The 24,617-nt window shown below is 39.3% G+C and overlaps 6 protein-coding genes across 9 annotated transcripts; 2 read left to right on the top strand and 4 right to left on the bottom strand.

Annotated features, from left to right (window-relative positions):
• The first annotated feature begins 4 nt into the window (after positions 1–4).
• Positions 5–1,547, top strand: LOC132795578 (thioredoxin, mitochondrial). Its single transcript, XM_060806374.1, has 2 exons — positions 5–444; positions 896–1,547. The coding sequence occupies exons 1-2, from the start codon at positions 256–258 to the stop codon at positions 1,190–1,192; spliced, it is 486 nt and encodes a 161-aa protein (XP_060662357.1). The 5' UTR covers positions 5–255; the 3' UTR covers positions 1,193–1,547.
• LOC132795533 (5'-AMP-activated protein kinase catalytic subunit alpha-2) lies at positions 1,545–5,300 on the bottom strand. 2 transcript variants are annotated; one of them, XM_060806305.1, is made up of 3 exons: positions 5,154–5,300; positions 4,445–4,960; positions 1,545–3,363 (listed from the first exon to the last, which is right to left on the bottom strand). In XM_060806305.1, the coding sequence occupies exons 2-3, from the start codon at positions 4,721–4,723 to the stop codon at positions 1,849–1,851; spliced, it is 1,794 nt and encodes a 597-aa protein (XP_060662288.1). In that variant the 5' UTR covers positions 4,724–4,960; positions 5,154–5,300; the 3' UTR covers positions 1,545–1,848. The 2 variants fall into 2 exon arrangements, with proteins under 2 accessions (XP_060662288.1, XP_060662287.1); XM_060806304.1 differs by having other exon boundaries at positions 4,445–4,963.
• LOC132795685 (cAMP-dependent protein kinase catalytic subunit-like) lies at positions 4,787–7,866 on the bottom strand. Its single transcript, XM_060806546.1, has 2 exons — positions 7,315–7,866; positions 4,787–4,963 (listed from the first exon to the last, which is right to left on the bottom strand). The coding sequence occupies exons 1-2, from the start codon at positions 7,864–7,866 to the stop codon at positions 4,787–4,789; spliced, it is 729 nt and encodes a 242-aa protein (XP_060662529.1).
• Positions 7,715–8,620, bottom strand: LOC132795581 (putative uncharacterized protein DDB_G0294196). The gene is made up of 2 exons (XM_060806376.1): positions 8,509–8,620; positions 7,715–8,387 (listed from the first exon to the last, which is right to left on the bottom strand). The coding sequence occupies exon 2, from the start codon at positions 8,361–8,363 to the stop codon at positions 8,016–8,018; it is 348 nt and encodes a 115-aa protein (XP_060662359.1). The 5' UTR covers positions 8,364–8,387; positions 8,509–8,620; the 3' UTR covers positions 7,715–8,015.
• LOC132795541 (protein elav) lies at positions 8,376–12,159 on the bottom strand. 3 transcript variants are annotated; one of them, XM_060806328.1, is made up of 6 exons: positions 11,998–12,159; positions 11,087–11,202; positions 10,372–11,022; positions 10,140–10,247; positions 9,104–9,285; positions 8,376–9,032 (listed from the first exon to the last, which is right to left on the bottom strand). In XM_060806328.1, the coding sequence occupies exons 2-6, from the start codon at positions 11,120–11,122 to the stop codon at positions 8,453–8,455; spliced, it is 1,557 nt and encodes a 518-aa protein (XP_060662311.1). In that variant the 5' UTR covers positions 11,123–11,202; positions 11,998–12,159; the 3' UTR covers positions 8,376–8,452. The 3 variants fall into 3 exon arrangements, with proteins under 3 accessions (XP_060662311.1, XP_060662310.1, XP_060662308.1); XM_060806327.1 differs by having other exon boundaries at positions 10,372–11,028; XM_060806325.1 differs by having other exon boundaries at positions 10,372–11,037.
• A 1,097-nt stretch (positions 12,160–13,256) lies between these two features.
• LOC132795688 (putative uncharacterized protein DDB_G0271606) lies at positions 13,257–14,954 on the top strand. The gene is made up of 2 exons (XM_060806548.1): positions 13,257–13,271; positions 13,344–14,954. Exons 1-2 carry the CDS (start codon positions 13,257–13,259, stop codon positions 14,952–14,954), a joined length of 1,626 nt encoding a protein of 541 aa, XP_060662531.1.
• Positions 14,955–24,617: the final 9,663 nt, after the last annotated feature.

Below are 24,617 nucleotides of genomic sequence, written 5' to 3' on the forward strand. Positions count from 1 at the left end.
TCCTCCCGCACCAAGAAAGCGTACCATAGAGGTCCAATAGTGGACAGTTTTTGTGCCTTTTATTTATCTTATCGCAGAGTCTTCTTCGTTTTCGTCTTTGCTTCGTCTCGTCTCTTTTCGTCTTGTGGTCCCGTTTAGCGCACGCACACATACCTTCGACCGTTGCAACGCAGACAAAACAACTCCAGCTGTTGTTATTATTATTGCATTCGATTGCAGTAATTGTTAATTTATACACAACAATACAAAAAGAGTATGCTGAAAATTGCAGCTGAGGGCATCGCACCACGCTTGGCGGCCTGTTGCCTTATCAACTCCAGCGCCCAGAGCAGCTGTCAGCGAGTGGCGCCCCAAGCGGCCAAAGCCACCCAAAAGTATCTGTCACAGTCGCAGATGCTCCACAAGAAGCTGGTCATCAAGGATCACTACGAGTTTGATCAGAAGGTAAGGCAACACTGTCACCATGCACAATCACAAACTGCATTCAGTCAGTGTGTACACACTCTTACTTTTCTATGTATGTGAGTTGCAGGCAGCATTATGCAATGCTCTTGGCATGCGGCGGCTGTTAGCTGTCGACTCGTTAGCTGTTGTTTTGCCGTTTTGGCGTACGTGATTTGTTCCGGCCGTAACCCATGACGCATTTCGTTGGCTGTTTACCCTATAAACAAAGCGTCAAGTGCGCATGCTCGCTGGGCAGCACGATCACATTAAACAGTGTTGCTACTGAAATGTTAATTCGTTGATACGTCCAGGGTATCTAACGGGTCGACTACAGCAGTGCGTCATGTGTGTGTTTATTATGCGCGTGTATGCAAATAAGCCCGAAAAAGAATCGAACATATGTAAATATGCGCTGTATTCGCTTTTGGTTTTTGTTTTGCGTTTCTTTTAGGTGATCAACAGCGACAATCCGGTGATTGTGAATTTCCATGCGGAATGGTGCGATCCCTGCAAGATACTCACACCAAAGATGCTCGAGCTGCTCGAGAATTCGACTGAGATCGATTTGGCCGTCATCGATGTGGAGGACAATCTCGATCTGGTCGAAACGTTTGAGGTCAAAGCGGTGCCCGCCGTTCTCGCCTTTCGCAACGGTGTCGTCGTGGACAAGTTCATCGGTCTGGTGGATGCCAACAGCATAGAGACGTTGATCGACAAGCTGAAGCGCAAGCAACAGCAGAAGCAATAGGTTTCCCTTCCCGCTTTCCCTTCCACCATTCTTCACTCTCCTCATAGATATTATATATTTGTATTTGGCGGCCTTAAGAATTTATATAGTATATGTATGTGATGCCAGGGCTAAAGAGTCAACAGGTCTGCAAAGTCAACAGGGCTGAAGACTCGACAGGGCTGAAGAATCAACAGCCAGAGAATAGTAATTATTGTATGATCACAAAGTACTTGTAATTTAGCCACTAAGCGATGCTCAATAAAATTGTCACTTAAATGTTTCCGTTTATGGATAATAAGAATATCGTATATTTAGCTTTTAGTTTCACTTTTGTCTCGTTAAGTTACGAATTACGAACACAAAAAAAAAATAATAATAATAATGTGTATTTTGCACTTATATACCATTAGCAAATAGTTTAACAACGGGAAAAGTGGAGGGGGGAAAAAGTGCCGAATACAATGCTAAAAACTGATTTCAATTCATTGTTTTGCGTAATACAATAATGTAGCATAATATAATTAATTAGTTAGGACACTCAAAATAAAGTGGGACTTGGCAACACGATAAAAAAAAAACTAAATCGAAAACGCAGACGAAACAAATTGTATAGTAAAGAGGATAATAATCATAGAGTGTAATAATATTGGTATTATTTTTGGGGAGGTGCTTCTTTAACGCGCCAGCTGTATGATGAGGGCGGCGCACATCTCAAAGAACTCCATGGTATGGTGACCCGTCGGCTGCAACGGCATCACACCGCTGACGCTTAAAGGCGGCGGCGTTAAGCTCTCCATGATGACATCGTCGCCCTGCTCGACCTCATCGTTGGTCAGCGACTTGAAGTCGAGCAGATAACTCTTGGCATCGACCTGATACAACTGCAGCGACATCTTCGAGAACTTGCCGGTCTTCACATTCTGCCGCCGGACACGCACATGATACGGATTGATGATCTTCCACTCGTAGCTCAGAGCTTTCATCGCCCGATACACCTCGAGCATGATGTCATTCGGTTTGCTCTGCGATCGGATGCCCAAATGCCACTTTGCCCGCTTAATCGGCGTCCCACCCCGAGCCGTCTTCTCGGGGAACGCGGCTCCTCCGGTGTTCTGCACACTCATCGCCAGCTGACGCTCACGCATCGGAGCAATGCGCTCCGGATGCGGCCGTATGGTGGGCACAGCACTCGCCGGATTCGATCCGGGTCCGTTGTGCACCGGTGTCGCGCTGCCCGAGCTTGCGGCTGTGCCGCCTCCAATGGTCACCGTGGCCACCGACGACGACTCGATGCCGTCGTGCGGCGAGTGTCCCATCCCAGGACCCAGCGTGGCAGCTGCGTTTGATGTGGCGGTTGCTGGTGGCGGCGGCGGTGGCGAGCCGGCCACAAAGAAGTTGTTAATCTCGCTGATCTGGGTGGCGGCATCGTCGGCGAAACGTTTGTTGTCGATGATCAAGTGATAGGCGATCGCCAGCTGATCGTGCGGATCACCGCTAAGCAGCGAATTGTGCACCTCCGATTCCTTCACACCGAACTTGGTGCAAACCTCTGCGACAGCATATGTATCAATCACGTTCGAGTCCTGCTCGATGGAGGAGGGAAACAGATAGGCGGGCAACTCCTTTTGGAACCATTCGTGCTTCTTGATCTCCTCGATGGTGGCACGCTTCAGCGGATCCACCTGCAGCATCTGGCACACCAGATTCACCACCTGTTTGTTCAGATACTCGGGTATGGGAAAGATGCCCGATTTGATTTTGCGAAACAGCGACGGCACATGCTCATCATCGAACGGCAATGTGCCGCACAGCAGCGCATAGAGTATGACGCCACATGACCAGATGTCCACCTCGGGTCCAGCGTACAGTTTACCGGAGATAACTTCGGGTGCCGCATAGTTCGGAGAGCCGCAAGAGGTGCGCAAAAACTCGCCATCCAGCATCATGTTGGAGAGGCCAAAGTCGGCGATCTTCACATGCATGTTGTGATCGAGCAGCAGATTCTCGGGCTTGAGATCGCGATGCACGATCATGTGGCGATGGCAATAGTCCACACCCGAGATGATCTGCTGGAAGAACCGACGCGCCTGATGCTCCTGCAATTTCCCATGCTTCACAATGTAATCGAAGAGCTCGCCTCCGCTCACATACTCCATGATCATGAAGATATCCGAGGGCGTCGATATAACCTGATGACAACAATTTGCAATTATTAGTAGAGTATCAACAGTCGGTTGGTTAGTCAGTGATTTGAGCTGCGGATTATTGATGATCATCACTGATCGGTGGTCATTATCGATCACCGATCAGTGTCGATATCATGTTATTGACTCATTTCACAAAAGTCACGTTGCTAATGAATGTGACAAGAGCATCGAACTTTTCTACACCGCATGATATTTCCCTGCCTTCCATTTTCCATTCTATTTCCAACATTTTCCATTCTGTTTCACACATACATATTTATTTGCAAGATCAACTAAAACTAAACTAATTTGGATTTGGGAAAATAAATGCCTAAAATTGACTGTATTATTTCGTGGTTTCCATAAAAATAAAATACGATCTTCTTAAACCTTAAAGCTTCTAGCTAAAGTAAATCGATTTGGGTAAAGAAATGCCTAAAATTGACTGTCCTATTTGTTGGTTTTATAATATAAATATAGAAAATATAATAATAAAGATATTAATAAAGTTTTTTACGGGCTGCATCATTTCTTGGTTTCCATAAATATAGAAATTATATTAAATCAATATGAAGAATTTTATACTGATTGTAATACTTCTTCTTATATTGAATAATTCTCAAGATTTTATATGTATTGATTATAAAATTTGCATAAATTTTAAATTAAAAAGTTCTAGTTATAGTAATAGTAATAAATAAAGAAATAAATTTCAACTCAAATAAAAATGTTTAGAAATGATAAATTTCTTAACTTTTCAAGACGAAAAAAAGAAAGAGTATCTGAAGTGCGGGGAAGTTTCCTCCTCTAAAGGATTTTTCGCATTCAACAAATGGCAACGGAATGCAATGTAATGTTTGTTGATGTTTATGCAAAACTGTTTGTTTTTTGCAACTGTGTTTTATGCACTAATAAATATATTATACACGTCTCTAATGATGGGAAGGAAATGCAACACCATTTGATTGATTGACTGAATTGTTTAGTGTAAACAGGATTCTCTGTCAACAGTTTTGCTGGCTACGTCATTGAAATTATGTAAACAGCTGTGACGTCACAAACACAGACACATAGACACACTCACCTGGTAAAGCTTTATGATGTGCGGATGGCGAAAGAGTTTGAGATTTTGAATCTCGCGTCGAATTTTGCCAACGACATCGAGACTCTTGATCTTCTGCCTGTTGAGTATCTTAACAGCGACCTTGAGTCGCGTGATCTGATGCTCGCCGATCTTCACCTTGCCAAACGTTCCAGTGCCCAATGTGGCTCCCAGCAGATAATGTCCGATCTTCACCAGCGGCTGACCATTGGCGCTGCCCGCTGCCGCCGCCTCAGCGGCTGCGGCTCTCATTTGTGGCATTTTGTCGGTCTCGCTCTCGCGCTCGCTCACTCACAATTCGATTGCCAAATTGGTTATCGAAGGTTATCGGGAATTGGCTATGAGAATCGCCGTTGTTGTTGTTGGGAATCGCAGTTGGAATTCGCTGCTGCTTCTTTCTGTTGTGCTTTGTGATTGGGGCGGAAGAGGTGAGGGGCGCTCAGCGCGCCACGATATATTGCTGCCGCACTCCTCGCTCCCCTTCTGCTGCTGCTGCTGCTGCTATGGGAACGGGAAGGTCGATTATCATTTATTGCGTATTCCGTTTCCAAGGCATAGACAAATAAATAATCTCGTTGTCTCGGCTATGGATACCCTTGGTGTTGTTGCTGTTGTCGTTGTTCTTCTTGCTGTTTTATTATTATTCTCTTACACACACTTTGTCCCCAACACAACAAATAGAGTCACTCACACGCACACGAACTTGTTTAGCACTGCGCCAGCAATTAAATTGTAAATAAATCACGTTTTGGTGTCGTATTCGTGGTCCTGCTATTGTCTTTCAGCTGCTTAGTTTTCTTCTTATGTGTGTGTTTTTCTTTTCTTATTTTTTTTGCGCTAATTGCCATTGGAATGAGTGCTGGTATTTTTCCAATGCGGTATTTTCCAATATGTCAAAAACAGCGTTGCCACCACGCTGTAAACAACATCTGCTCGTCCGTCTCTGTTAAATTGAACAGCACAGCTGTTAGCATTCGCCAAAAGATGGCGCGACAATTTGAATTGATAGATCGCAGTGAATGGAATTGAGCATTGAGCACTTGTTTTTTTATTTGCATTTGAAAATTTGTTTTTGGGGTGGTTTGAAACACATTTATTACACGCAGTAGGTTCTTTGTTTTTTTTTATAATTCTTTTTTTTTATATATAATAATTCATTTGTAATATAGCCATAAATTGCGACTATTTGCAAAGTGATAAAATTAACATTTGTATAAAGTTAATAATCTAATTATGACGAAGAAAAAACACGGTGCCTCGCTTATTATCCACGATGATTACAATTCACATTGAAATACTTAGAGTATATGCAAATACTTATTAACTTACAAAATAAGCCCCCCAGGTAATTTCACTGTGTCTGTTCGTCTGTCAAACTGTACCTGCTCTTCGATTCCTACATATACATATACAAATACACAAATACTTATACATAAATCTCTTGCTGAAGCTCGCTTTCTCTCTCTCTCTCTTTCTATCTCGCTCAGGCATGCGAGAACCCTTAAGATCGCTGCATCTCTCTCATTTTCATTAATGTAAGGACGCCATTTTGTTTTTAAGCTTACGACGTGTTCTCTCTGTCTGTCTCGCTCTTTTTGGTTTTTAAATATAAAATTTATTCTATATACAGTTTTGCCGAGATTTCGCTTATTTGTTTTGTGGTTTTATTCACTTGCAGTGTTGCGGTTTATGTATATTTAATTAATCTCTAAAAATTTAGCATTTCTTTGCAAAAAAATTACTTAACTATAATATTGCTATACGACTAGTTTTTAAAAATATTAAAAAAACAAAAATTACGTCAGTTACATCATTATTATTAGTATTATATTTTCTGGTTTATAAGTGGTGTGAGTTTTGGGGGGAAAGAGAAAGGGGAAAGTCCCCCTTTTTGTTACTGTTGTCATTGTGGACATCGATAAACAAATACATACATCAAGAAATGGGTCTACTATGTGTGTGTGTGTGTGAAATGTTTTTAAGAATATATATTTTTGAAATATATATTTTACAATTTACAACTTTACATTTTGTCATTAATTGTCCACATTCAAATTCATTTGCAATTTAATGAAGGTATGAAAAAGTTGGTCTGGTTGCCTTATGTGTTGGGTGTTATTGTTGTGTGTGTGTTTGAGTGTGCTCTATCAAAAAAAAAGAACATCATATTGAACAATTCTAGTGAATAATTACATCAAATACATCGAGATGCGAATTGCAGTCGAAATTCTTAGTTATACAATTTAATAAATTTTACAAATGTTTCCTAATGCGTTCATATATCTTTCTTTCACAATCTTATCAAGCTAAATTGCAGTATGTATTGTGAGTGTGTGTAGTATGTGTGTGTGTGGAAGTTTGCTCTGTTCGGTTTACAGCCTTAACTTGTAATCTGTTCTGTTCTGTTCATTTTGCAATACATATTTTGGGTTGCCTATGTACTTTACATGTTTTTTTTTTTTTGGATTATAAAGAGCATCAAATGAATAATTTGTAACATTTCTAGTTCTGTTCTACAATCGATCCCATTCTTGTATGTGATTTTACTTGGGATTGGCTGAATTGATATGATGGCTACAGCATATCTACAATCTATTTATAATATACTATATATCTCTCTCTGTTTAAATATATATATACATATATATATATATATATATGTAAGTGTTTTCTCTTTGATTTTTATACATTCAGCACATGCGATTCAATAGGTTCACTCACAACAGAGACGAACACAACGACACAACAAACAAGAATCGAGTCCAGAGAGTCTTATTTAGTCTCTAGTTTTGCCTCCGCATTGCAGTTGCTATTGTTGCACTTCCATTTGCACTTGCACCTGCCATTTCCACTTGCAGCAGCGTTCGCTGTCGCATTCCGCGTTGTCTGTGACTGCGATTACTTTGCTCTGTTAACGCATAAGATTGTGCGCCATCGTAGTTGCTGTTGTTGTCCTTGTAAGCGACGTAAACAAGGCCCATGGCACACATGTCGCCAGTGCTTTGATCGTAGTAGTTGACGCTATTCACATAATCCTCATCCGCATACTGATAGTAAACACATTGTCCATCACTCACTTCGCTGGCTGCTGTTGTTGTGGCTGCCAGCATGGGTGTTAAAGTGTAGCCAGCGGGCGTATAACAACCGCGACCATCGTAGGCAAACACTGGTTGCATGGCCAATTGCTGTTGCGTTGGGTAAGATTGCAATTGCAAGTGTTGCTCCGGTTGATGGTATTGATATTGCTGCTGCTGCTGTTGTTGTTGCTGTTGGCGAGGTGCATACTGTTGTTGAGGTTGCTGCCATGCTTGATATTGCTGCTGGCGTGCTGCTGGAAACGCTTGATATTGCTGCGGTTGCTGATAGGAGGACAGTGGTTGCTGCTGCTGTTGTTGCTGCAACATTGTCGCCTCGTATCGATATGATCTTGTTGATGTTGTTCTAACGGGTATTATTGCACCTGTTGTTGTTGTTGTTGCTGCTGCTCTGTTGTTGTTGCTGCTGCTGCTGTTGTTGTTGTGTGTTGTTGTTGTTGAAGGTGTTGCTGGTGTGTTTATTCTGAATTGGTTGCTGTTAATGCTGCCGTTGCTGTTGCGTTGGTATTGTTGCTGTTGTTGTTGTTGCTGTTGGCCATTGCCGACGCCGTAGATGTTGTTGCTGCTGCTGCTGCATTGGCTGCAGTTGCATCGCTGGTGCAGTTGCTGTGTTGTTGTTGTTGTTGCTGCAATTGCATCGATTGCATTTGTAGCTCTAGCTGCTGTTGTTGTTGTAGTTGCTGCTGCAGTTGTTGCTGTTGCATTTGCTGCTGCTGTTGTTGTTGTTGCAACAGTTGTTGTTGTTGCTGCTGCGAAGCGGCGTGTGGTCGTGGCATTGGCATAATTGTGATTGGCAAGGGCAGCATGAACACTTCACCTGTGAGATGCAGCTAATATTGTGTAAAGAAATTAATTTTGTTTTAAATAAATTTCTGTTTTTTTTTTTTTGATTTTGTTAAAAGAATTTATATGGATGCGGTTTTTGAGATCGTGGTGTTCTATTTGATCTACCTCTGTGTGCCATATTGTTGTGGGGATGATAACCGCCACCGCCGCCGCCACCACCACCGCCGCCTCCTCCTCCTCCGCCTCCGCCACCACCAAGCATCGGCGGCTGGAGACAAACGCCAAGGTTCATGCCATGGCCATGATGATGCAGCTGCTGCATCGGATGCGGTGGCGTTCGCATCGCGTAGTGCGGAGGTTCATGTAACTGTTGCTGCTGATGATGATGATGTTGTTGCTGCTGGTGGTGTTGTTGCTGCTGCTGCTGCTGGTGATGATGGTGCAACTGTTGCTGTTGCTGCTGCTGCATTTGCGGATGGTTCATGTGATGCGGCGGCGGTGGCGGCAATTGTGGCTGCTGTTGTTGCCCCATGATTGGGGGGCCACCGCCCGATTGTTGCATAAACTGTGCCGCCTTCGCCTTGCCATGCTCCTCAGCTAGCCGCACCCAAATTGGCTGAGTACCGCCCGGCGGCACTGTGTTATTCAACGCCTTGATCGCCTCCTGTGCCTCCTCGCGCTTGTTGTAGCTGCACAATTGGGGGAGCATAAAATTATTAATATGTCAAGTGAGTTTACAAAAAGTATTGACAAACGTTACCGCACAAATGCCACGCCTCGTGGGCGCCCCGTCAACTTGTCACGCAATATGTTGCGCTGCACGATCAAGCCGTAGGGTGAGAATATCCGATCCAGCTGATCATCGTTGATGTTGCGGGACAAATTGATCACGTACAGATTGGTGTCCTTGATCGATTGCCCGCCAGGTCGTGCATAAGAGACCTGCGTAAATATGCAAGGATATTAATCAAGAATTCACATTTCATCTTAAACTAAATAACAAACTACTTCAACACTAAATTGATACATAACTTTTATGTTAGATTACAATTTTATAAATGAACAGAAATACAAAAGTTAAGGTTTAACTTTTGAAACAAGAAATCAAATAAGGAAGTTTCAAGTTAAGTATTAAAACAAAAAATTAATTATAAGAAAATGTTCAAGTTAAATTTTAAAGCAAAAAATTAAATATAAGAAATGTTTAAATTATGTTTTGAAACAAGAAATGAAATATCAGAGAAAGTTCAAGTTATCTTTTGTTCCATTATGTAAATCAAAAGTAAGAGTTTAGCTATGGGAGTTAATTTTTCAAAAGAAATGTAAAAGTTAACTCTAACTTTTGAAAAACAAATTATATATAAATATAAGAAAAAGTTCAGGATATCTTTTTAAACAAAAAAAAAAAAAAGTGAAAGTTAACTTGTTAAACAAGAAATGAACTATACGAAAAAGTTTAAGTTGACTTTTGAAACAAGAAATGAAAAAGAATATAAATAGTTCAAGTTAACATTTGAAACAAAAAATTAAATATAAGAAAAAGTAGTTAACTTGTGAATCAAGAAATTATCTATAGGAAAAAGTTCAAGTTAAAGTAAATTTTTCAAAAGAAATGTAAAAATTAACTTAAACTTTTGAAACAAGAAATGAAATATAAAAAGAACTTAACAATTGGCTAAAGTATAAGTCGAAAAAAAAGTGTTGGTCTTTAAGAAATAATGGTGTTAGTAGTTGGCTCTTAATTTGTAGTACGAATTGTAATCCTTATGCTGCCAGGACTCCACTCCAATGCTTACCTTCAGGCGCTTGTTGCGCACGTAGTAGCCATTGAGCTTCTGTATGGCTTCCTCGGAGTCCGCCTCGGAGGCAAAGTCGACGAATCCGTAGCCAAAGCTGTAGCCGGTCTGTGTTAAAGAGAGAGAGAAAACATATTAGAGCGAGTTGACCATATGCATTAGTTTCGTGTGTATGTATGCCAGAGTGTGTGACAGAGATAGACTGTTGGCTATTGCTCTTTCTCTTTCTCACCTTGTAGTCTCGCATGATTTTGCAAGTGTTGATGGGACCGCAGTTGCAGAACAAATGATACAACTCCAGATCCGTCATGTCCTGCGGCAGATAGTTGATGATCAGATTGGTTAACGCGCGATCCTGCGACTGTTGTGGCTGCTGCTGACGTTGTTGTTGCTGCTGCTGTTGTTGCTGTTGTGGTTGTTGTTGCTGCTGCTGTTGTTGATTTGCTTGGTCCTCGTCCTGCTGCTCTTCGCTATCCTCGGACTCATCATCCGTATCGTAAATGGAACGCTGCTTTGATTTTCCCTGCTGCTCCTTGGCCTGCTGTTGTTGTTGTTGTTGCTGTTGTTGTTTTTGCTGTGGCGCTTGTTTCGCTCGCTGTTGTTGTTGTTTATTCGGTTGCGGCAGCGTTTGCTTTTTCTTCTGTTGTTGTTGTTGCTGTTGTTTTGGTTGCTGCTGTTGCTGTGCCTGCGTCGTTGGTTGCTGCTGCTGTTGCGACTTGTCCGCTATCTTGTTGCCCTTATCCTCAGCAGAGTCCTCAGAGTTGGAATCATCATCCGAATCGTCATCTTCTGGCTCCTCCTCATCGCCGGCGCTCGTTTGCTCCGCCTGCTCATCATCCTCAGCACCCGAGCCGTCGCCGCTCTCCTCATTTAGCTCCGAGTCCTGCAACTTAAGTAGCTTTATTGAAATATATATGTAAATGATTTTAAAGCATTTTGGCACTCACGTTTTCATTATCTTCGTTCGATGTGCGCTTAGGCATGTTGTGGCTTTTCCTTGCCACCTCGGCGCCGCCTCCTCTGCTGCAGTATTGTTGCTGCTGTTGTCTTGCCAAATTGTTCTCTGCAACAAATACAAAACAAAACGTTAAAGTGGAACATCATAAAACAAACTCTTCTTAATCTTATAGCACGAATTCGATTCAATATCGAGTATCGAGGATTTGCTATCGGCATCGGCGGTTATCGGTATCCCGGCTGAGCACGAGCCCCGCACAAACAACAACAACAACAAGAACAACAACGAAGACGGCGATAAATCATTTGGCAAGTGCAGCACTAAAAAAAAAGCCGATTGCACTTTTACATGTGTAGCGTGTGTGTGTGTGTGTACGTTTGCTTACATGTGTGTGCGTGTATGTGTGCAATTGGTTTTTGCAGCTTGTGGCGTGTTTGACATTAAATTAACAAATTTATGACACAACCGCAAATGAACTGAACTGAGAACCGACCAACTGAACCTTTCCAAGGGGCGCAGCACGATTGAGGGGGGCCCGCAAAAAATACATATGCGCACACACACACACACAAACGTACGTATGTACATACGTGCAACTTGCTGTGGCAGCAGCGGCCCTCAGTAGGGTAGAAGAAAAAAAAAACAGCGAAAAAAAAAGAAGAGTATGTACTAATACCAACACATCAATTGACCGCACACACACGTACACAGAGCACATTCAAATACACGCACTGTGTGCCTCCACAACGAAAACGAAACAAGTGAGGATGAAAAAAAAAAAATACAAGCGACATCAATTGAAAATTGAAAACCATTGAGAGCCGCAAAAACGGCATTTTTAGCTGCCCACATTGCGCTGCCTATTTGGCATTTGTTTAGCTCATTATTTAATGTACTTACTTGCACTGTATTCACTGCCTCCACAAATGAAAAATCACAACGTTTATTTCTTCTTATTATTTTTTTGTTGCTATGTGTTGTATTATTTTTTGCACTTTTCTCCCGAACGCTTTCTAAGCGGCGACTTCAATGCAATGTACTCGTTGTCGCCATGTAATGAAAAATTCATCGATACCTTTTTTCGTGCTCAAACTGTCAAATTCAACTCGATACTTGGCCGGTGTAAGTATCGTATGGAGTGCCATTTTGACAGGCGACAACACAGCCGGGCCGCGCATATCGATAAATTCATTCGATATATTTTTTAATTCTTTCAAGGAAATTTAGTAAAAAAAAAAGTTACTAATATAAGTAAGCAGCACGTGTGGTATTTTTGTAAACAATAAATATAAATATAGCAAGGCATATATATGGAGAAACTTAATTGTAAAATAATGAATGGAGCCACACTAATTTTTTATTGATTTTACTATTCATAACCAGAGAGTTAAGCTGTCAAAGTAAATTGCTTGGCATTGAAATTACAAATAAGTCGGCGCTTTATTGTTGCTCTATTTAATATATTTAATTGATGTCTTCAGCCCACGCGCGCGCCAATCATTCAAACTCATCGATTACGATTGTGTAATGACCCACACACACACACACACAAATAGGCTGCAAAAGTAAAAGTGCTGCCCACAACGATAGGCTATCGCTATCGTTATCGAACATTTTCAAATTCTAAGCAAACAAATAAACAAAAAAGAAAAGTAGAAGAAAACAAATTGATAAAACGCTTTTGTATTTCCGTATGTCGACGATACCACAACCCAGTGAGGGTCAAATGCGATTTTTTGAATGAATTACAGAAGAAAGTAATTTGCACACGTTTTGCAATTTATGATAATTTTTGCGATAATTGTTTTGTCTAGCTTGTTTGTATTTACGAGAGCTTATGAATATCATTTGTGGCACACTTTGGTTTGCCAGCAGCAGCTGCTGCTACGGCTTTGGTGTCAACAGTGTGTCAAAGCGTGATTCAATTGCGACCAACACACAAAGAAAGAGAGAGAGAGAGAGAGAGCGAGATATGTAGATCTAAACTGCGCAATTGATGATAAATCTGCACAAAAAAAGAGTTAGAGACCATTGCGTGCTATAAAACGTATTGAAGCAGCCGCTTTGCTAGCCATTCATTGTTAGCATCTCACACCGAGAACAGCAAGGAAGAGAGAAGGCAGCTTAAAGGATAACACACACACATACACACGCACAACATGCAGCTGTATACTGTAAATAGGAATTTAGTTAAACCTATCGATATATTTTTTCGATTGTTTTCGTTTTCTTTCTACCGTTTATAGGTCACACTTTTGTTCGCAGCGCTGCTGGCTGCGCTGCCTAATTGTTTTGCCGTTGTCCATGGCATCCACCCGCTGAGCAATCGTTACGATACATCGCAAGCGAATAGAGATGGCAATACAGATGGCTATCGCTATAACGGCCCCGCACACAAATATCTGCCGGCTGCAAGTGCGCCAACTACCGAGGCGATCATCACCACCGGCCACTGGCAGCCCAATCCTCCCCCCCAGCCTTTGCTGCAGCAACAATTGCCGCTCTATGAGCACACGTTCAACACTAAGCCAGCAACACAGCTGCAGCAACAGCAACAGTCGAGCTTTAAGGGTCCCTACAACATGCAGTACTATGAGCAACAGCAACCACAGCAACATTCGGGCAATAGCTGGCGAGACCAACCACACGAATTGCAGCAACAGCAACAGCAACACTGGCAGCAACAGCAATCAACGAAACTGCAGCAATTGCCGGGCCATAATGAACAACTTCTGAGCAGCAGATGGCAACAGCAACAGCAACAACAATTGCCTAGCAATGCTTGGCAGCAATCTCAGAAGCAGCAGCCACATGAACAACAGAAGCAGCAACAAGTTTTCACTAGCAATACCTGGCAGCAATCTCAGAAGCAGCAGCAACCAGAACTTTCCAACAACAGCTGGCGCGGGGAACAACAACAGAAGCAACTGGAACAGCAGCAGCAACTCTTCTCTGGCAATGCCTGGCAGCAACCTCAAAAGCAGCAACAAGATGCAAGCAACAGTTGGCGTGAGGAGCAAGCTCAGAAGCAGCAGCAACCTACCGACAACAGCTGGCGCGAGGAGCAACAGCAAAAGCAGAAACAGCAACAACTCTTCCCTAGCAATGCCTGGCAGCAATCTCAGAAGCAGCAACTCTCTGAAAGCAACTGGCGCGAGGAGCAACAAGAGAAGCAGCAACAGCAGCCTAGCAATGCCTGGCAGCAGCCACAACCTGCCGACAACAGCTGGCGTGAGCAGCAACATCAGAAGCAACAACAGCATCAGCAAATCTTGAGCAACTCGTGGCAGCAGCAACCACAGCAACCCAGCAGCTCGTGGCAAGAGGCAAGCCGACAACAAGTGCAGCAACAGTTGCAGCAACAGCTCGCTCAGCACGACAGCAACATACTGCATACATTTCCGTTTGCCGGGCGTGATAAGATTGCTGCTGCTGTTGCAACAATGGCTGAGTCTGGTGCGTCTTTTGGTCTACCTTCTCCTCCGCACGGCTCTCGCTATGTGGCGTCTGAGCTGCGAGTTCCTCAACAGCTGATGACCACTCAGGCGCTGCCCGATCCCCAGCAGCAGCAACCATTCGCAGGCTACGAGCAACTGCTGGGCGGATCCTCCTCTGCTCACTATGTCCAGATGCAATCGAATTCCTACGAGTTGCCGAGTTCCTCCTACAGCAGCTTGCGTGATGATGAGCAGCTGCTCCACGGACATCCTCATTACAGCATTCCCTCTCCCAATCACATTGGCTCCTCATCCTCATCCTCATCTTCCTCATCATCATCATCTTCCTCATCCTCTTCCTTGTCTTCCTCGCCCATGGTATTTCAGCCAAGCCGCGAATTTGAAGCGCCTTATTACTAAGACGGAGAGAACTCACCACAACTTCAACTGCAAGTTGCCAAGAGGCAAGAGTTCCTCAACCTCCACTTCAACCTCAACTTAACCTCAATCTGGACACTTGATACGCTTGCATTTCGTTTTCAAGAGAAATGCAATACGACTATAGAAAGCGATTCTAGCACAATTACCATATTTTTTTTTTTTTATTTTATATTTACACAATATAAAACATATTTATAACAATTCAACTGTGTTTTTTTTATCTTCTTTTTTAAAAATCTATTTTTAAGTTGATAAAATATAAATTATTAGCAGAGTAGAAAGTATTTTACTTTATTTTAATTAGTTCTTTAATACAAATAAATTCATTCTCTGCTTATCTCTAATTTGTATAATTATTCAAATAGAGGAGGAAGAATTGATTTTACATTTAAATATCAGCTATCAGGTAGAACGGTATTATAACTTTGTGCCTCCAGGAAATGTATGTAAAAGGCAAAAGAAGTTATATCCGATCCTATAAATTATGTATATTCCTAATCAGCGTCAACATTCGAGACGGTCTGTTTGTCTGTCCGTCCGTCTGTCCGAATAAACACCTAGATCTCAGAGACTATAAAAGATAGAGATATAATTTTATTCAAAATGGGTAGTAGGTATCTCAAGTTCGAGCACACTCCACTGTAACTTTCTTACTTGCTTTATTTTATATATTAATTTGAATATTTAATTTCATTGTAAATTGCCGGATTATATTCCCAAAAAAAAAAATTTAGTCGAATTAGAAAAGAGATTTATACATATATTATTATCAACACCAATAAATAACAAAAAAAAACTTTTATTTGATAAAGGAAAATATTAATATTGTTAAATTCAATTATATGATTTTTTAAATTGCACAAACTGCTTTTGTATTTTTGATAAAAAACAATTTGATTTATTCACTCTTAATTTGATGTTCTTATATTTATCTTTTTTTTAGATTTGATTTATTTATTAAGTAATTGAACCAGTAATAAAACTTATTTCAGCCAAATCTGATACTTATATGGTATTTATACTTTTTCATTGGGAAAACAATTTTTTAATTTTCCTTTTTAGACTGACTTTAATGCATTTCATTTGTTTGTTTTCTCATTATGCTGAGACAATATAATTGATTTACATCAAGTTGAGTGCATTTGATTGCGCTCCACTGCGTCCATTGTCCAAGAAACTCCCCAAAAAACTTCTTGATGAGCTCAGGCTCAGGGACAGCCTTCAACGGACAGCTGTAATGCTAAAACCCAAAATATAGTCTCGTAAATAATCGCAGCTAATTTGATTATGTTCGCAGTTGCGAAATACAATTAATTCCATTTTTTTCCCAGAGACTCTACTAGGCTTAGATCCGGCTCGCCGCCGTCTTTGTTTCCGCATTATCCAAATTCTGGCAGCTAATTGCAAGAAATTGTGTAATTTGAACTTGAAAATTGTCGAATACACTAGCAACAATTGGGTATGCTGAACATTTTATTCTATTGATTTAAATTTCAACATTTTGTGTTTCTATTTTTGTTGATTATTTTTTTCACTTTCGGATAAAGTTTCATGAAAATATTGGAATTAAAAATTGGGTATATTTTATATAATAAAATGCAATATGTTCTTGCACATTTATAATAAAAAAACAAGAAAGTAAGCTGCAGTTAAGTGATGATACCCACTCTAATTTGTAATAAAAGCAATATAGTATATACATATACATATGTAATAATATAGTACTAAATTAACATACCGAAAAGGTTTTAAAATATAACGAAATCTACATTTGGTATATCGATATACTATTACTTTCGAAAAACAGTGATATTAATCTTAATTTATATCAAAATAATATACCAAATTAATATACCAAAAATACCACAATATACTGAAATCTATATTTGGTATATCGATATACTATTACTTAAAGAAACATCGTGCAGTAAGTCTCAACATATACCATATTAATATACCGAAAAATACCAAAATAAACCGAATATATTATACCAAATATAGATGGTATATTGATATAATATTACATAAAAAAATAGTGTGTTATTGGTCTTAATATATACCAAATGAATATACTGAAAAATACCCAAATATACCGAGATCTATGTATATTTGGTATATCAATATACGATTACATTATAAAGAGTGTGCTATTACTCTTAGAACCAAATTAATATACCATAATATATCAAATTATATCAAAAGCTATATTTGGTATATTTGTATATCATTACTTTGAAAATACACCATATTGTCATTTCCAAAATAGTTTTAAACTTGTTATCTAATCGCAAATTGTATTATAGTATATTATACTCTTATAATACTATGTTATAAGTTATAATAATATTACTATAAGATACCAAAGCGACTTTGAGCTGTGCCTTGTCCATTATCTTTTATTAGTGTATTTCAGCTTCGTTGTTTTTCTCTTTTGCTATGCGTGTTGTTGTGGGTGTGAATTAAAATCCATTTAAATGTGAAATTAAAGTTAATTTCATAAAACCAAATAGAGTTAAAGAAAACAAGCGAAACAAACGCACGCGTTAAAAATGCTTGGCTTCCGTTATGCAAATCACCCAAAGTCAAAGTCGAAGCTGTTTTTGTAGTTGCGAGCTGAAGTTGAAGTTTGAGCATCGCTTCCCATTCGACGTGATTTTCAATCTAAAGCAGTTGTTGGCAAAGGGCTGAGGGCCGGAGACAAAGCGGAATGCAGGGCGTGAGACGAGTGGAAAAGAAAGAGATGAAAAGTGAAGGTAAAGTAAATAAAAATAAAATCAGAGTATAAACACCCACAGCAACAACGCCAAAGAAATAATGATAACAACAAGTTGCGGTCGCCAGGGGCGGATTTAGAGGTCTTGAAGGGGAATTGGGCGCCACAGTTTGGGGCGCTGCAAAAGTCATTGATTGAATGCAGAAATATAGATGTGATTGGTGATATTTATGCAAATTGTATTAACTATTATGTGAATACTTAAGTATATTAATAAAGCTGTTAAGATTTCGACAATAAAATGCAATAAATAATGAAATTAATATTAAAAGCAGAGATATGTTTAATGTTAGTAATATTTCTGCGATTAACTATAATTTCAATGCATAAATATGAGAAAAAAATGTTTAATTTTGGGCAATAAATGTAATAGAAATTTGTAATGAAATTTTGAAATAAAAGAAAGAAGATATATTTATGATATTTATACAGTTCCATTAACTATTATTAAAAAAAAAATGTTTAAATTGGGCAATAAAATATAATAAAAGTATAAATATGTAGTAAACTATTATTTCAATAGCAGCCAGCTAAATTAAATTTAGTATTTAATACATGATTTAATATAATAAATAAATAAGTTTTTAGCGATACTTAAGCAATATAAGTATCTATTCAATAAAGGCTATTTTATAATTATAATATATTTTCTTTTAATATACTATTCTAATCTTGTCTGATTAAACAAATAAATAAAATAAATTTCAGATTTTCTAAGTTTATCTTAATAAGCAATTAAATAGAATAAACTTCTTCTATTTTAATCTTATCTTAATAAAATAAATTACTACTATTCTAATATTAAAATACATACAAATTTGACGTTTTGCTCTGTTTAAAATGAGACTATAAAATATGAATATCTTTTAAAAATAAAACAATTCAATAACATGAGATTTTTAACAAGGTCATTAAGATCGATATAAAGATCATAAGAGAATCTTTTAAAAATATAAATCAAAGAAATATGCATTTAATTTATACCGAGATCATTTGATTGAAAACGCGCCTGGCTGCAATTGTTATTGCTTTCGATTTGCCACTTGCAACTTGCAACCTGTGGCAGCAGCAGCAGCAGCAGGAAGTCGCCATTTGTTGCATTCAAACAAATTGTTTATCTAACATTCAATTGCAGACTGAGGATCAAGCAGCAACATCCTGACAACGGGTCAGCGCAATATTAATATCAATATCAATAACAAGATCGCGCGATTGCGATTGAGATCGTTATCAATATCAACAGATGGATTGGATTACGTAAGCTGGCAGCGAAATGGAAGTGGAAGCAGCAATTCAATTTCACAACTTGGCAAAAACAGAAACAGAAAAAAAGGGAGCCAAAACAGTTACATGGATTGTTGAGCGCGTAAACAGCGAGAGCAAGAAATGGTAATGGCAGCATAATGATTATCTTGCCAGATTGCAACATGATTTGCGCAAGCGTTGAAAACAGTTTAGAGAATTATGTTTATAACTAGCATTGTGCGAGATATTTGCCAAGAAAACAACAAAAAAAAAAAAAAAAGGAGAAAGGCATACCTGAAGGTATCTTTCGAGTCTCCAGACAACTCCAATCAAATCAAAACAAATTAAATTAACAAATATTTGGCACAAATCTTTGCATAGCTCAATTTGTAGTCTAGACTGATTAATTGATTCTCATAGTTGAGTTTTATGCCCGGATCTCAGAGACTACAATTTTTATTTCTGCCATGTCAACTTCCGAAATCGAAAACAACCAAAGAAAAAAAAAATAAAAAAAGATTAGTTGACACAATAATAACTTTATGGTTTTCGAATTTGGTGGCGATGAATTACAAATTTTGCTTCTCTTGTTCTGGCTCTACTGCTTTAGTTAACAATTCGGTATATTTTGTATTATATGGTATATTGTTACCTCCTTTAGTTGTCAATTCGGTATATTTTGAGTGCAGTAGTATATTCTTAACTACTTTATTTGACAATATGTTATAAATTGTGCTATATGGTATATTTTTAATTTTGTAGTATATTGTTAACTGTCGTAGTTGACAATCTGGTATATTTTGAATATAGCAGTATATTGTAAACTGCTTTAATTGACAATCTGGCATATTTTGTAGTATATATTTAGAATATTTTGGATGCAGTAGTGTATGAGTAACTACTACATTTGACATTTTAGTATATTTTGCAGTATATGGTAGATTTCCAATGTAGTAGTACTGCTGTCAACTGGTTTTGTTGACATTTTGGTATATTTTTCAGTGTATATTCGGTATATTTTTAATGTAGTATATTGTTGACTACTTAAAATGATAATTTGATATATTTTTTAGTATATATTTGGTATATTTTGAATGTTGCACCATATTATAAAATGCTGCAATTGACATTTTAGTATTCTTTGCAGCATGTGGTATATTTCGCATGTAGTAGTAGCTGCCTTTTTTTGTAGTATATTTGATATATTTTGAATGTAATAGAATATTGATTTATTTGTTATTTATTTATTTGACTTTTTTATCGATAATACCGCTTTAATTGCAAATGCTTTTTTACTTGGCAGCAAGAGTTTCATTTCGATGTTATAAACAGACTGACGGCTCTACCACTAATAATAGTTGTTTTTAAGCGCATTCAAGGTATGCCAGCCAATCTATGTTATGAATTCAAGTTTTCTCCAAAAGGGTGCATCTGAGTTTAGTCTCTTTTAGTTTCTCCCATCTCCCATCTCCCATCTTGCATCCAATGCCAATGATGCAACGAGGAAGTGCGCGAGCAATGATCTCTGGCAGTGACAAGCATAGCGCACACGTATCCCATATCCGAGGAGATCGGTTACAACGGAACTGCAGGGATTCAATTACAGCAGCGTTAGCTGGCTGCTATATAAGCTCTTGATATTGTTTGTTGACTCAACAACCTCACTTCAACACTCGGTCCGACATCAACACAGCATGCAGAGCCACTCTCTGAAGCACTTCACTTTCGCGCTGGCCTTGATCCTGGCCGTGGAATCGCAACCACCTCCGCCACCACCGCTGCCCATCTACTACTATGGCAATTGGTTATACGCCATGCCTTGGCAGCCCTTGGCTGTAGCACCTCCTCCCAATCCGTCCGGTACTGCTGCCCAGCCTCTAGACACCCAACAGCTCAGTTTGGGATATACAGGACCTCAATTCTTTCCAGTTACGCCAGCTCCAGCAACAGCTTCAGCAACAGCAGCAACTACCGCTCAAACTCAGCCCAGACGTCGTCCCATTTTGTTGGGCCTCTTGACGCCGCATCCAGCTCAAGGTCAGTTTACGCTACCTTTCCGACCTTCTCCCTTTGCGGGCTACAGTGTGGATAAGCACGAAGAGCAACAGCAACAACAGCAACAACAGCAGCAACAACAGCAGCAACAGCAGCAGCAACAACAGCAGCAGCAACAGCAGCAACAACAACCACAACAGCAACAACAACAGTTGCAACATCTGCCCGAGCCCGGATTTTATGCGCCAGGATATCCACAACAGGAGGCCGCCTTCAGCAACCCTACCGAGGAGGCCTCCGATGAGCAACAGATCGGCGAGGATCAGCAGCAGCAGCATTTCATTTACATGTCACCAGGCACACTGTACAATCTGGTTAGCAACTAAATAAAGGCAACAAACACATATCTAAGCTGTACTTAATTCACAACTAGTTAGCGTCTAAATAGAGGGATATATCATAGATTAAAGATCACAGATCATAGAGTCCATAGATCATAGATCATAGAAAGAACTTGGAACATAGATAGATAGATCATAGATCTTAGATCATATATAGATTAAAGATCGCAGATCAACGATCACAGATCCTTGATAGATAGATCATAGATAGATTAAGGATCATAGACCGTAGACAGTCCATAGATCATAGATAGATACATAGATCATAGATCAAAGAAATATTAAAGATTATAGATCATAAATAGAACTTGGAACATAGATAGATAGATCATAGATCTTAAATGATATATAGATTAAAGATCAAAGATCATGGATCATAGATGAATCTTCGATCATATATAAAGGATCATAGATCATAGATTAAGGATCATAGATCAAAGATCACAGCTCTTTGATAGATAGACTTAAAATAAATCATAGATAGATCTTATAGACTTTAGATGGTTCAAAGATCATAGATAGATCTTAGGCCATAGATAAATCATAGATATTAACCCAACATCCTCTTCGTTCAGTTCATAATTCCTTCACGCCCACTTTATGATGAGTCCTCACTTTTACCCAAGTCTGCTGATGGGTTTGCTGTTCCTTCTTAAGATTTCAAAATACATAAGATCATAGATCATAAATCAAAAGGAATAGATCAAAGATCACAGTTCATATATAGACTATAGACCATAGATAAATCATAGATTTTAATCCAACATCCTCTTCGTTAAGTCAGTTCATGATTTAGTTCACGCCCACTTGATGATGAGGGAGCTGCCTCACTTTTACCCACGTCTGCTGCTGGGTTTGCCTTTCCTTTTTGAAACCCCAAATTAAGACCCTAAAGAGACGTTAAATTGGTGAAATTATCTGCGGCACAAACTCTTGCCTCGTGTGTGGCAGGTGACCTTGGCAGCGACACGTTGCCCACGTTGCGCAACACAACAACTGCCACTGCCACAGCCACAGCAGTTGACGTTGACGTTAAAAAGTTGAAGTTGAAGTCAAAGTCGCGGAGTCGAGAGACGAGGTCGCTAATGAAGATTGACAATGGCACAGCAAGTGGCCTGGCAATTACATGGGCCAAAAGCTACAACAATAACACGCCACACGTCCCAAAGCAAGCGAGCTTCTGCGGAGGGAAACTGAAGCAAAAACCCGGGTACAATAGCTGATGTCATCCCATGAGAAGACGACTCGCAGATGCGCTAATCACATTAACACTGTCCCTGCAAAACAGATCTAGCTTCTTGGGTGGGTTCTTGCTGCAGATTGTACTTTGCAGACTTGATACTGACAATTTGAATTTAAATTTATGAACTTGAACAGATTGAACTGTAAAAAACACATCTCTGTGTTAACAGCCTCTTGCAGTACCGACCAGGAAAAGAGTCTACATAATTTATTATAGTCTCTGCTTTATATATGTTACATATAACCCTCATTATTTTTGTTTAAAGCTTTAGCCTGTGACTAATACCGAACACAAAAAGAGTAAATTTCTGTCTTAAACTGTACATAATAACTACGACCTTCCTGAATGTTGAGCAGTACCGACCAGGAGATGAATCTAAATCTCTTTTAACAGCTTTGTGCTACGAGTAATACAACTCTCTATTTAGATCATTTATCAGTACGCATTACGAAAAGAGTACATTTCTGTTTTTCTTAGCTGTTCATAATACAACCTTTTTGTGTGCTGTGCAGTACCGACGAGGATACGAGTTTGTTTGTAGTTTAATAGTAAAAGAATCTTCATCTCTTTTAACAGCCTTGTGCTGTCAATAATACAACTCTCTATAATGATCCTTCCTCAATACCTTTCGCAAATAGAGTTAATTTCTGTTTCAACCTGTACATAATACAACCTTCTTGTGTGTTGTGCAGTACCGACCAGGATACGCTTTTATGTACATATATCTTAATAGACTTAGCTGTAAATATAAGCTTTCACATATACTTTGGAAGCTTTAGCCTGTGAGTAATACAACTCTCTATTGAGATACTTCCGATCACCAACAGAATATTTTTCTGTACATAATACAACCCTCTGTTATGATGTGCAGTACCGATTAGCCAAAAATAATCTAAATCTTATTTAACAGCCTTGTGCTGTAAGTAATTCAGCTCTACATTAATATCCTTTCTCAATACCGATCACAAAAAAAGTTAATTTCTGAGCTGTACATACTACAACCTTCTTGTATGTTGTGCAATACCGACCAGAAAAAAGGAGTCTATATACATATCTCTTTAAACAGTCTTGTGCTGTCTATTAAAAGCCTAGTGCAATAGCGATCACAAAACGATTTAAGCTACACCTCACAATAATTGTCATAGCTTATATGTTCTCGGTACTGCACTGGAAGGTCGTAACGAAATTTCGATACACCATATTTCCTTCAGCACAGGAAGATCATTAAATATCACTTTTGCGCCTAAGTTTCGTAGTGTATCTCGAAAGTTTGTACTTAACTATTTAGACTACCGCTAAGCGTAAATGCTCAGATGTTTGAAAGAGTTCACACAGTTGGGGGCGGACTTTAGACAAATCAAAAACAATGATGTGTAATGCTCATGACTTCATTAAAGATATTTATGGAGTTTTAAACGGTTCATTTGCGAGCCTCGAGGCAATCATAATTGAATTGGTAAGAAGCAGAGAAACAAATGATTGCAAGATGACACAATTGGAGGAGTGTTTCGTTCAAATTGTGCGGCGTGACAAGTGGATTGCAGGGACCTTGATAGCCACAGACACAAGTAATAAAAAGACAAAGACAAAATGCCAAGTTCCCAGCTACACCCAACTCAAAACTCCATCTCTAACTTTAAACGTTTGTTTGGGGCGGGGAAAACTCTCAAAACGGTGGCAAAAGTTGAAGACAAACAAATTTGTTTAACATTTGTGCAGCTGACAAAACGATTTGCGATTCACAGCAGAAATCAACAACAGCAACAAATGTGATTCGACGTGAGTGGATTACCGTGAGTGGATTACCGTTAGCAACTGTAAGAATACACCAAGGGGGGAAAAGAGACAGAGAGAGAGTGCGAAGCGAAATGGGAGCGTGCTTTTCTTGTCTTGTCATCCACACTCACATTCATCAAAATGTTACTTGGAATTAATTGCAATTTACGCATAAAGCAAATCGACTTGGGAAAGGTTGGAAAAAACCA

The sequence above is a fragment of the Drosophila nasuta genome, chromosome X (assembly GCF_023558535.2).
Source record: "Drosophila nasuta strain 15112-1781.00 chromosome X, ASM2355853v1, whole genome shotgun sequence".
NCBI lineage: Eukaryota > Metazoa > Arthropoda > Insecta > Diptera > Drosophilidae > Drosophila > Drosophila nasuta.

Coding starts and splice junctions, on each gene's coding strand:
- LOC132795578 (XM_060806374.1), top strand. CDS start 256: ATGCTGAAAATTGCAGCTGAGGGCATCGCACCACGCTTGGCGGCCTGT. Junction 445..895: donor ACTACGAGTTTGATCAGAAG/GTAAGGCAACAC, acceptor CGTTTCTTTTAG/GTGATCAACAGCGACAATCC.
- LOC132795533 (XM_060806305.1), bottom strand. CDS start 4,723: ATGCCACAAATGAGAGCCGCAGCCGCTGAGGCGGCGGCAGCGGGCAGC. Junction 3,364..4,444: donor ACATCATAAAGCTTTACCAG/GTGAGTGTGTCT, acceptor TGTTGTCATCAG/GTTATATCGACGCCCTCGGA.
- LOC132795685 (XM_060806546.1), bottom strand. CDS start 7,866: ATGTTGCAGCAACAACAGCAGCAGCAACCACTGTCCTCCTATCAGCAA. Junction 4,964..7,314: donor GACAGCGAACGCTGCTGCAA/GTGGAAATGGCA, acceptor CCGTTCCCATAG/CAGCAGCAGCAGCAGCAGAA.
- LOC132795581 (XM_060806376.1), bottom strand. CDS start 8,363: ATGCTGCCCTTGCCAATCACAATTATGCCAATGCCACGACCACACGCC.
- LOC132795541 (XM_060806325.1), bottom strand. CDS start 11,122: ATGCCTAAGCGCACATCGAACGAAGATAATGAAAAC. Junction 11,038..11,086: donor CGAACGAAGATAATGAAAAC/GTGAGTGCCAAA, acceptor ATTTCAATAAAG/CTACTTAAGTTGCAGGACTC. Junction 10,248..10,371: donor AAATCATGCGAGACTACAAG/GTGAGAAAGAGA, acceptor TCTTTAACACAG/ACCGGCTACAGCTTTGGCTA.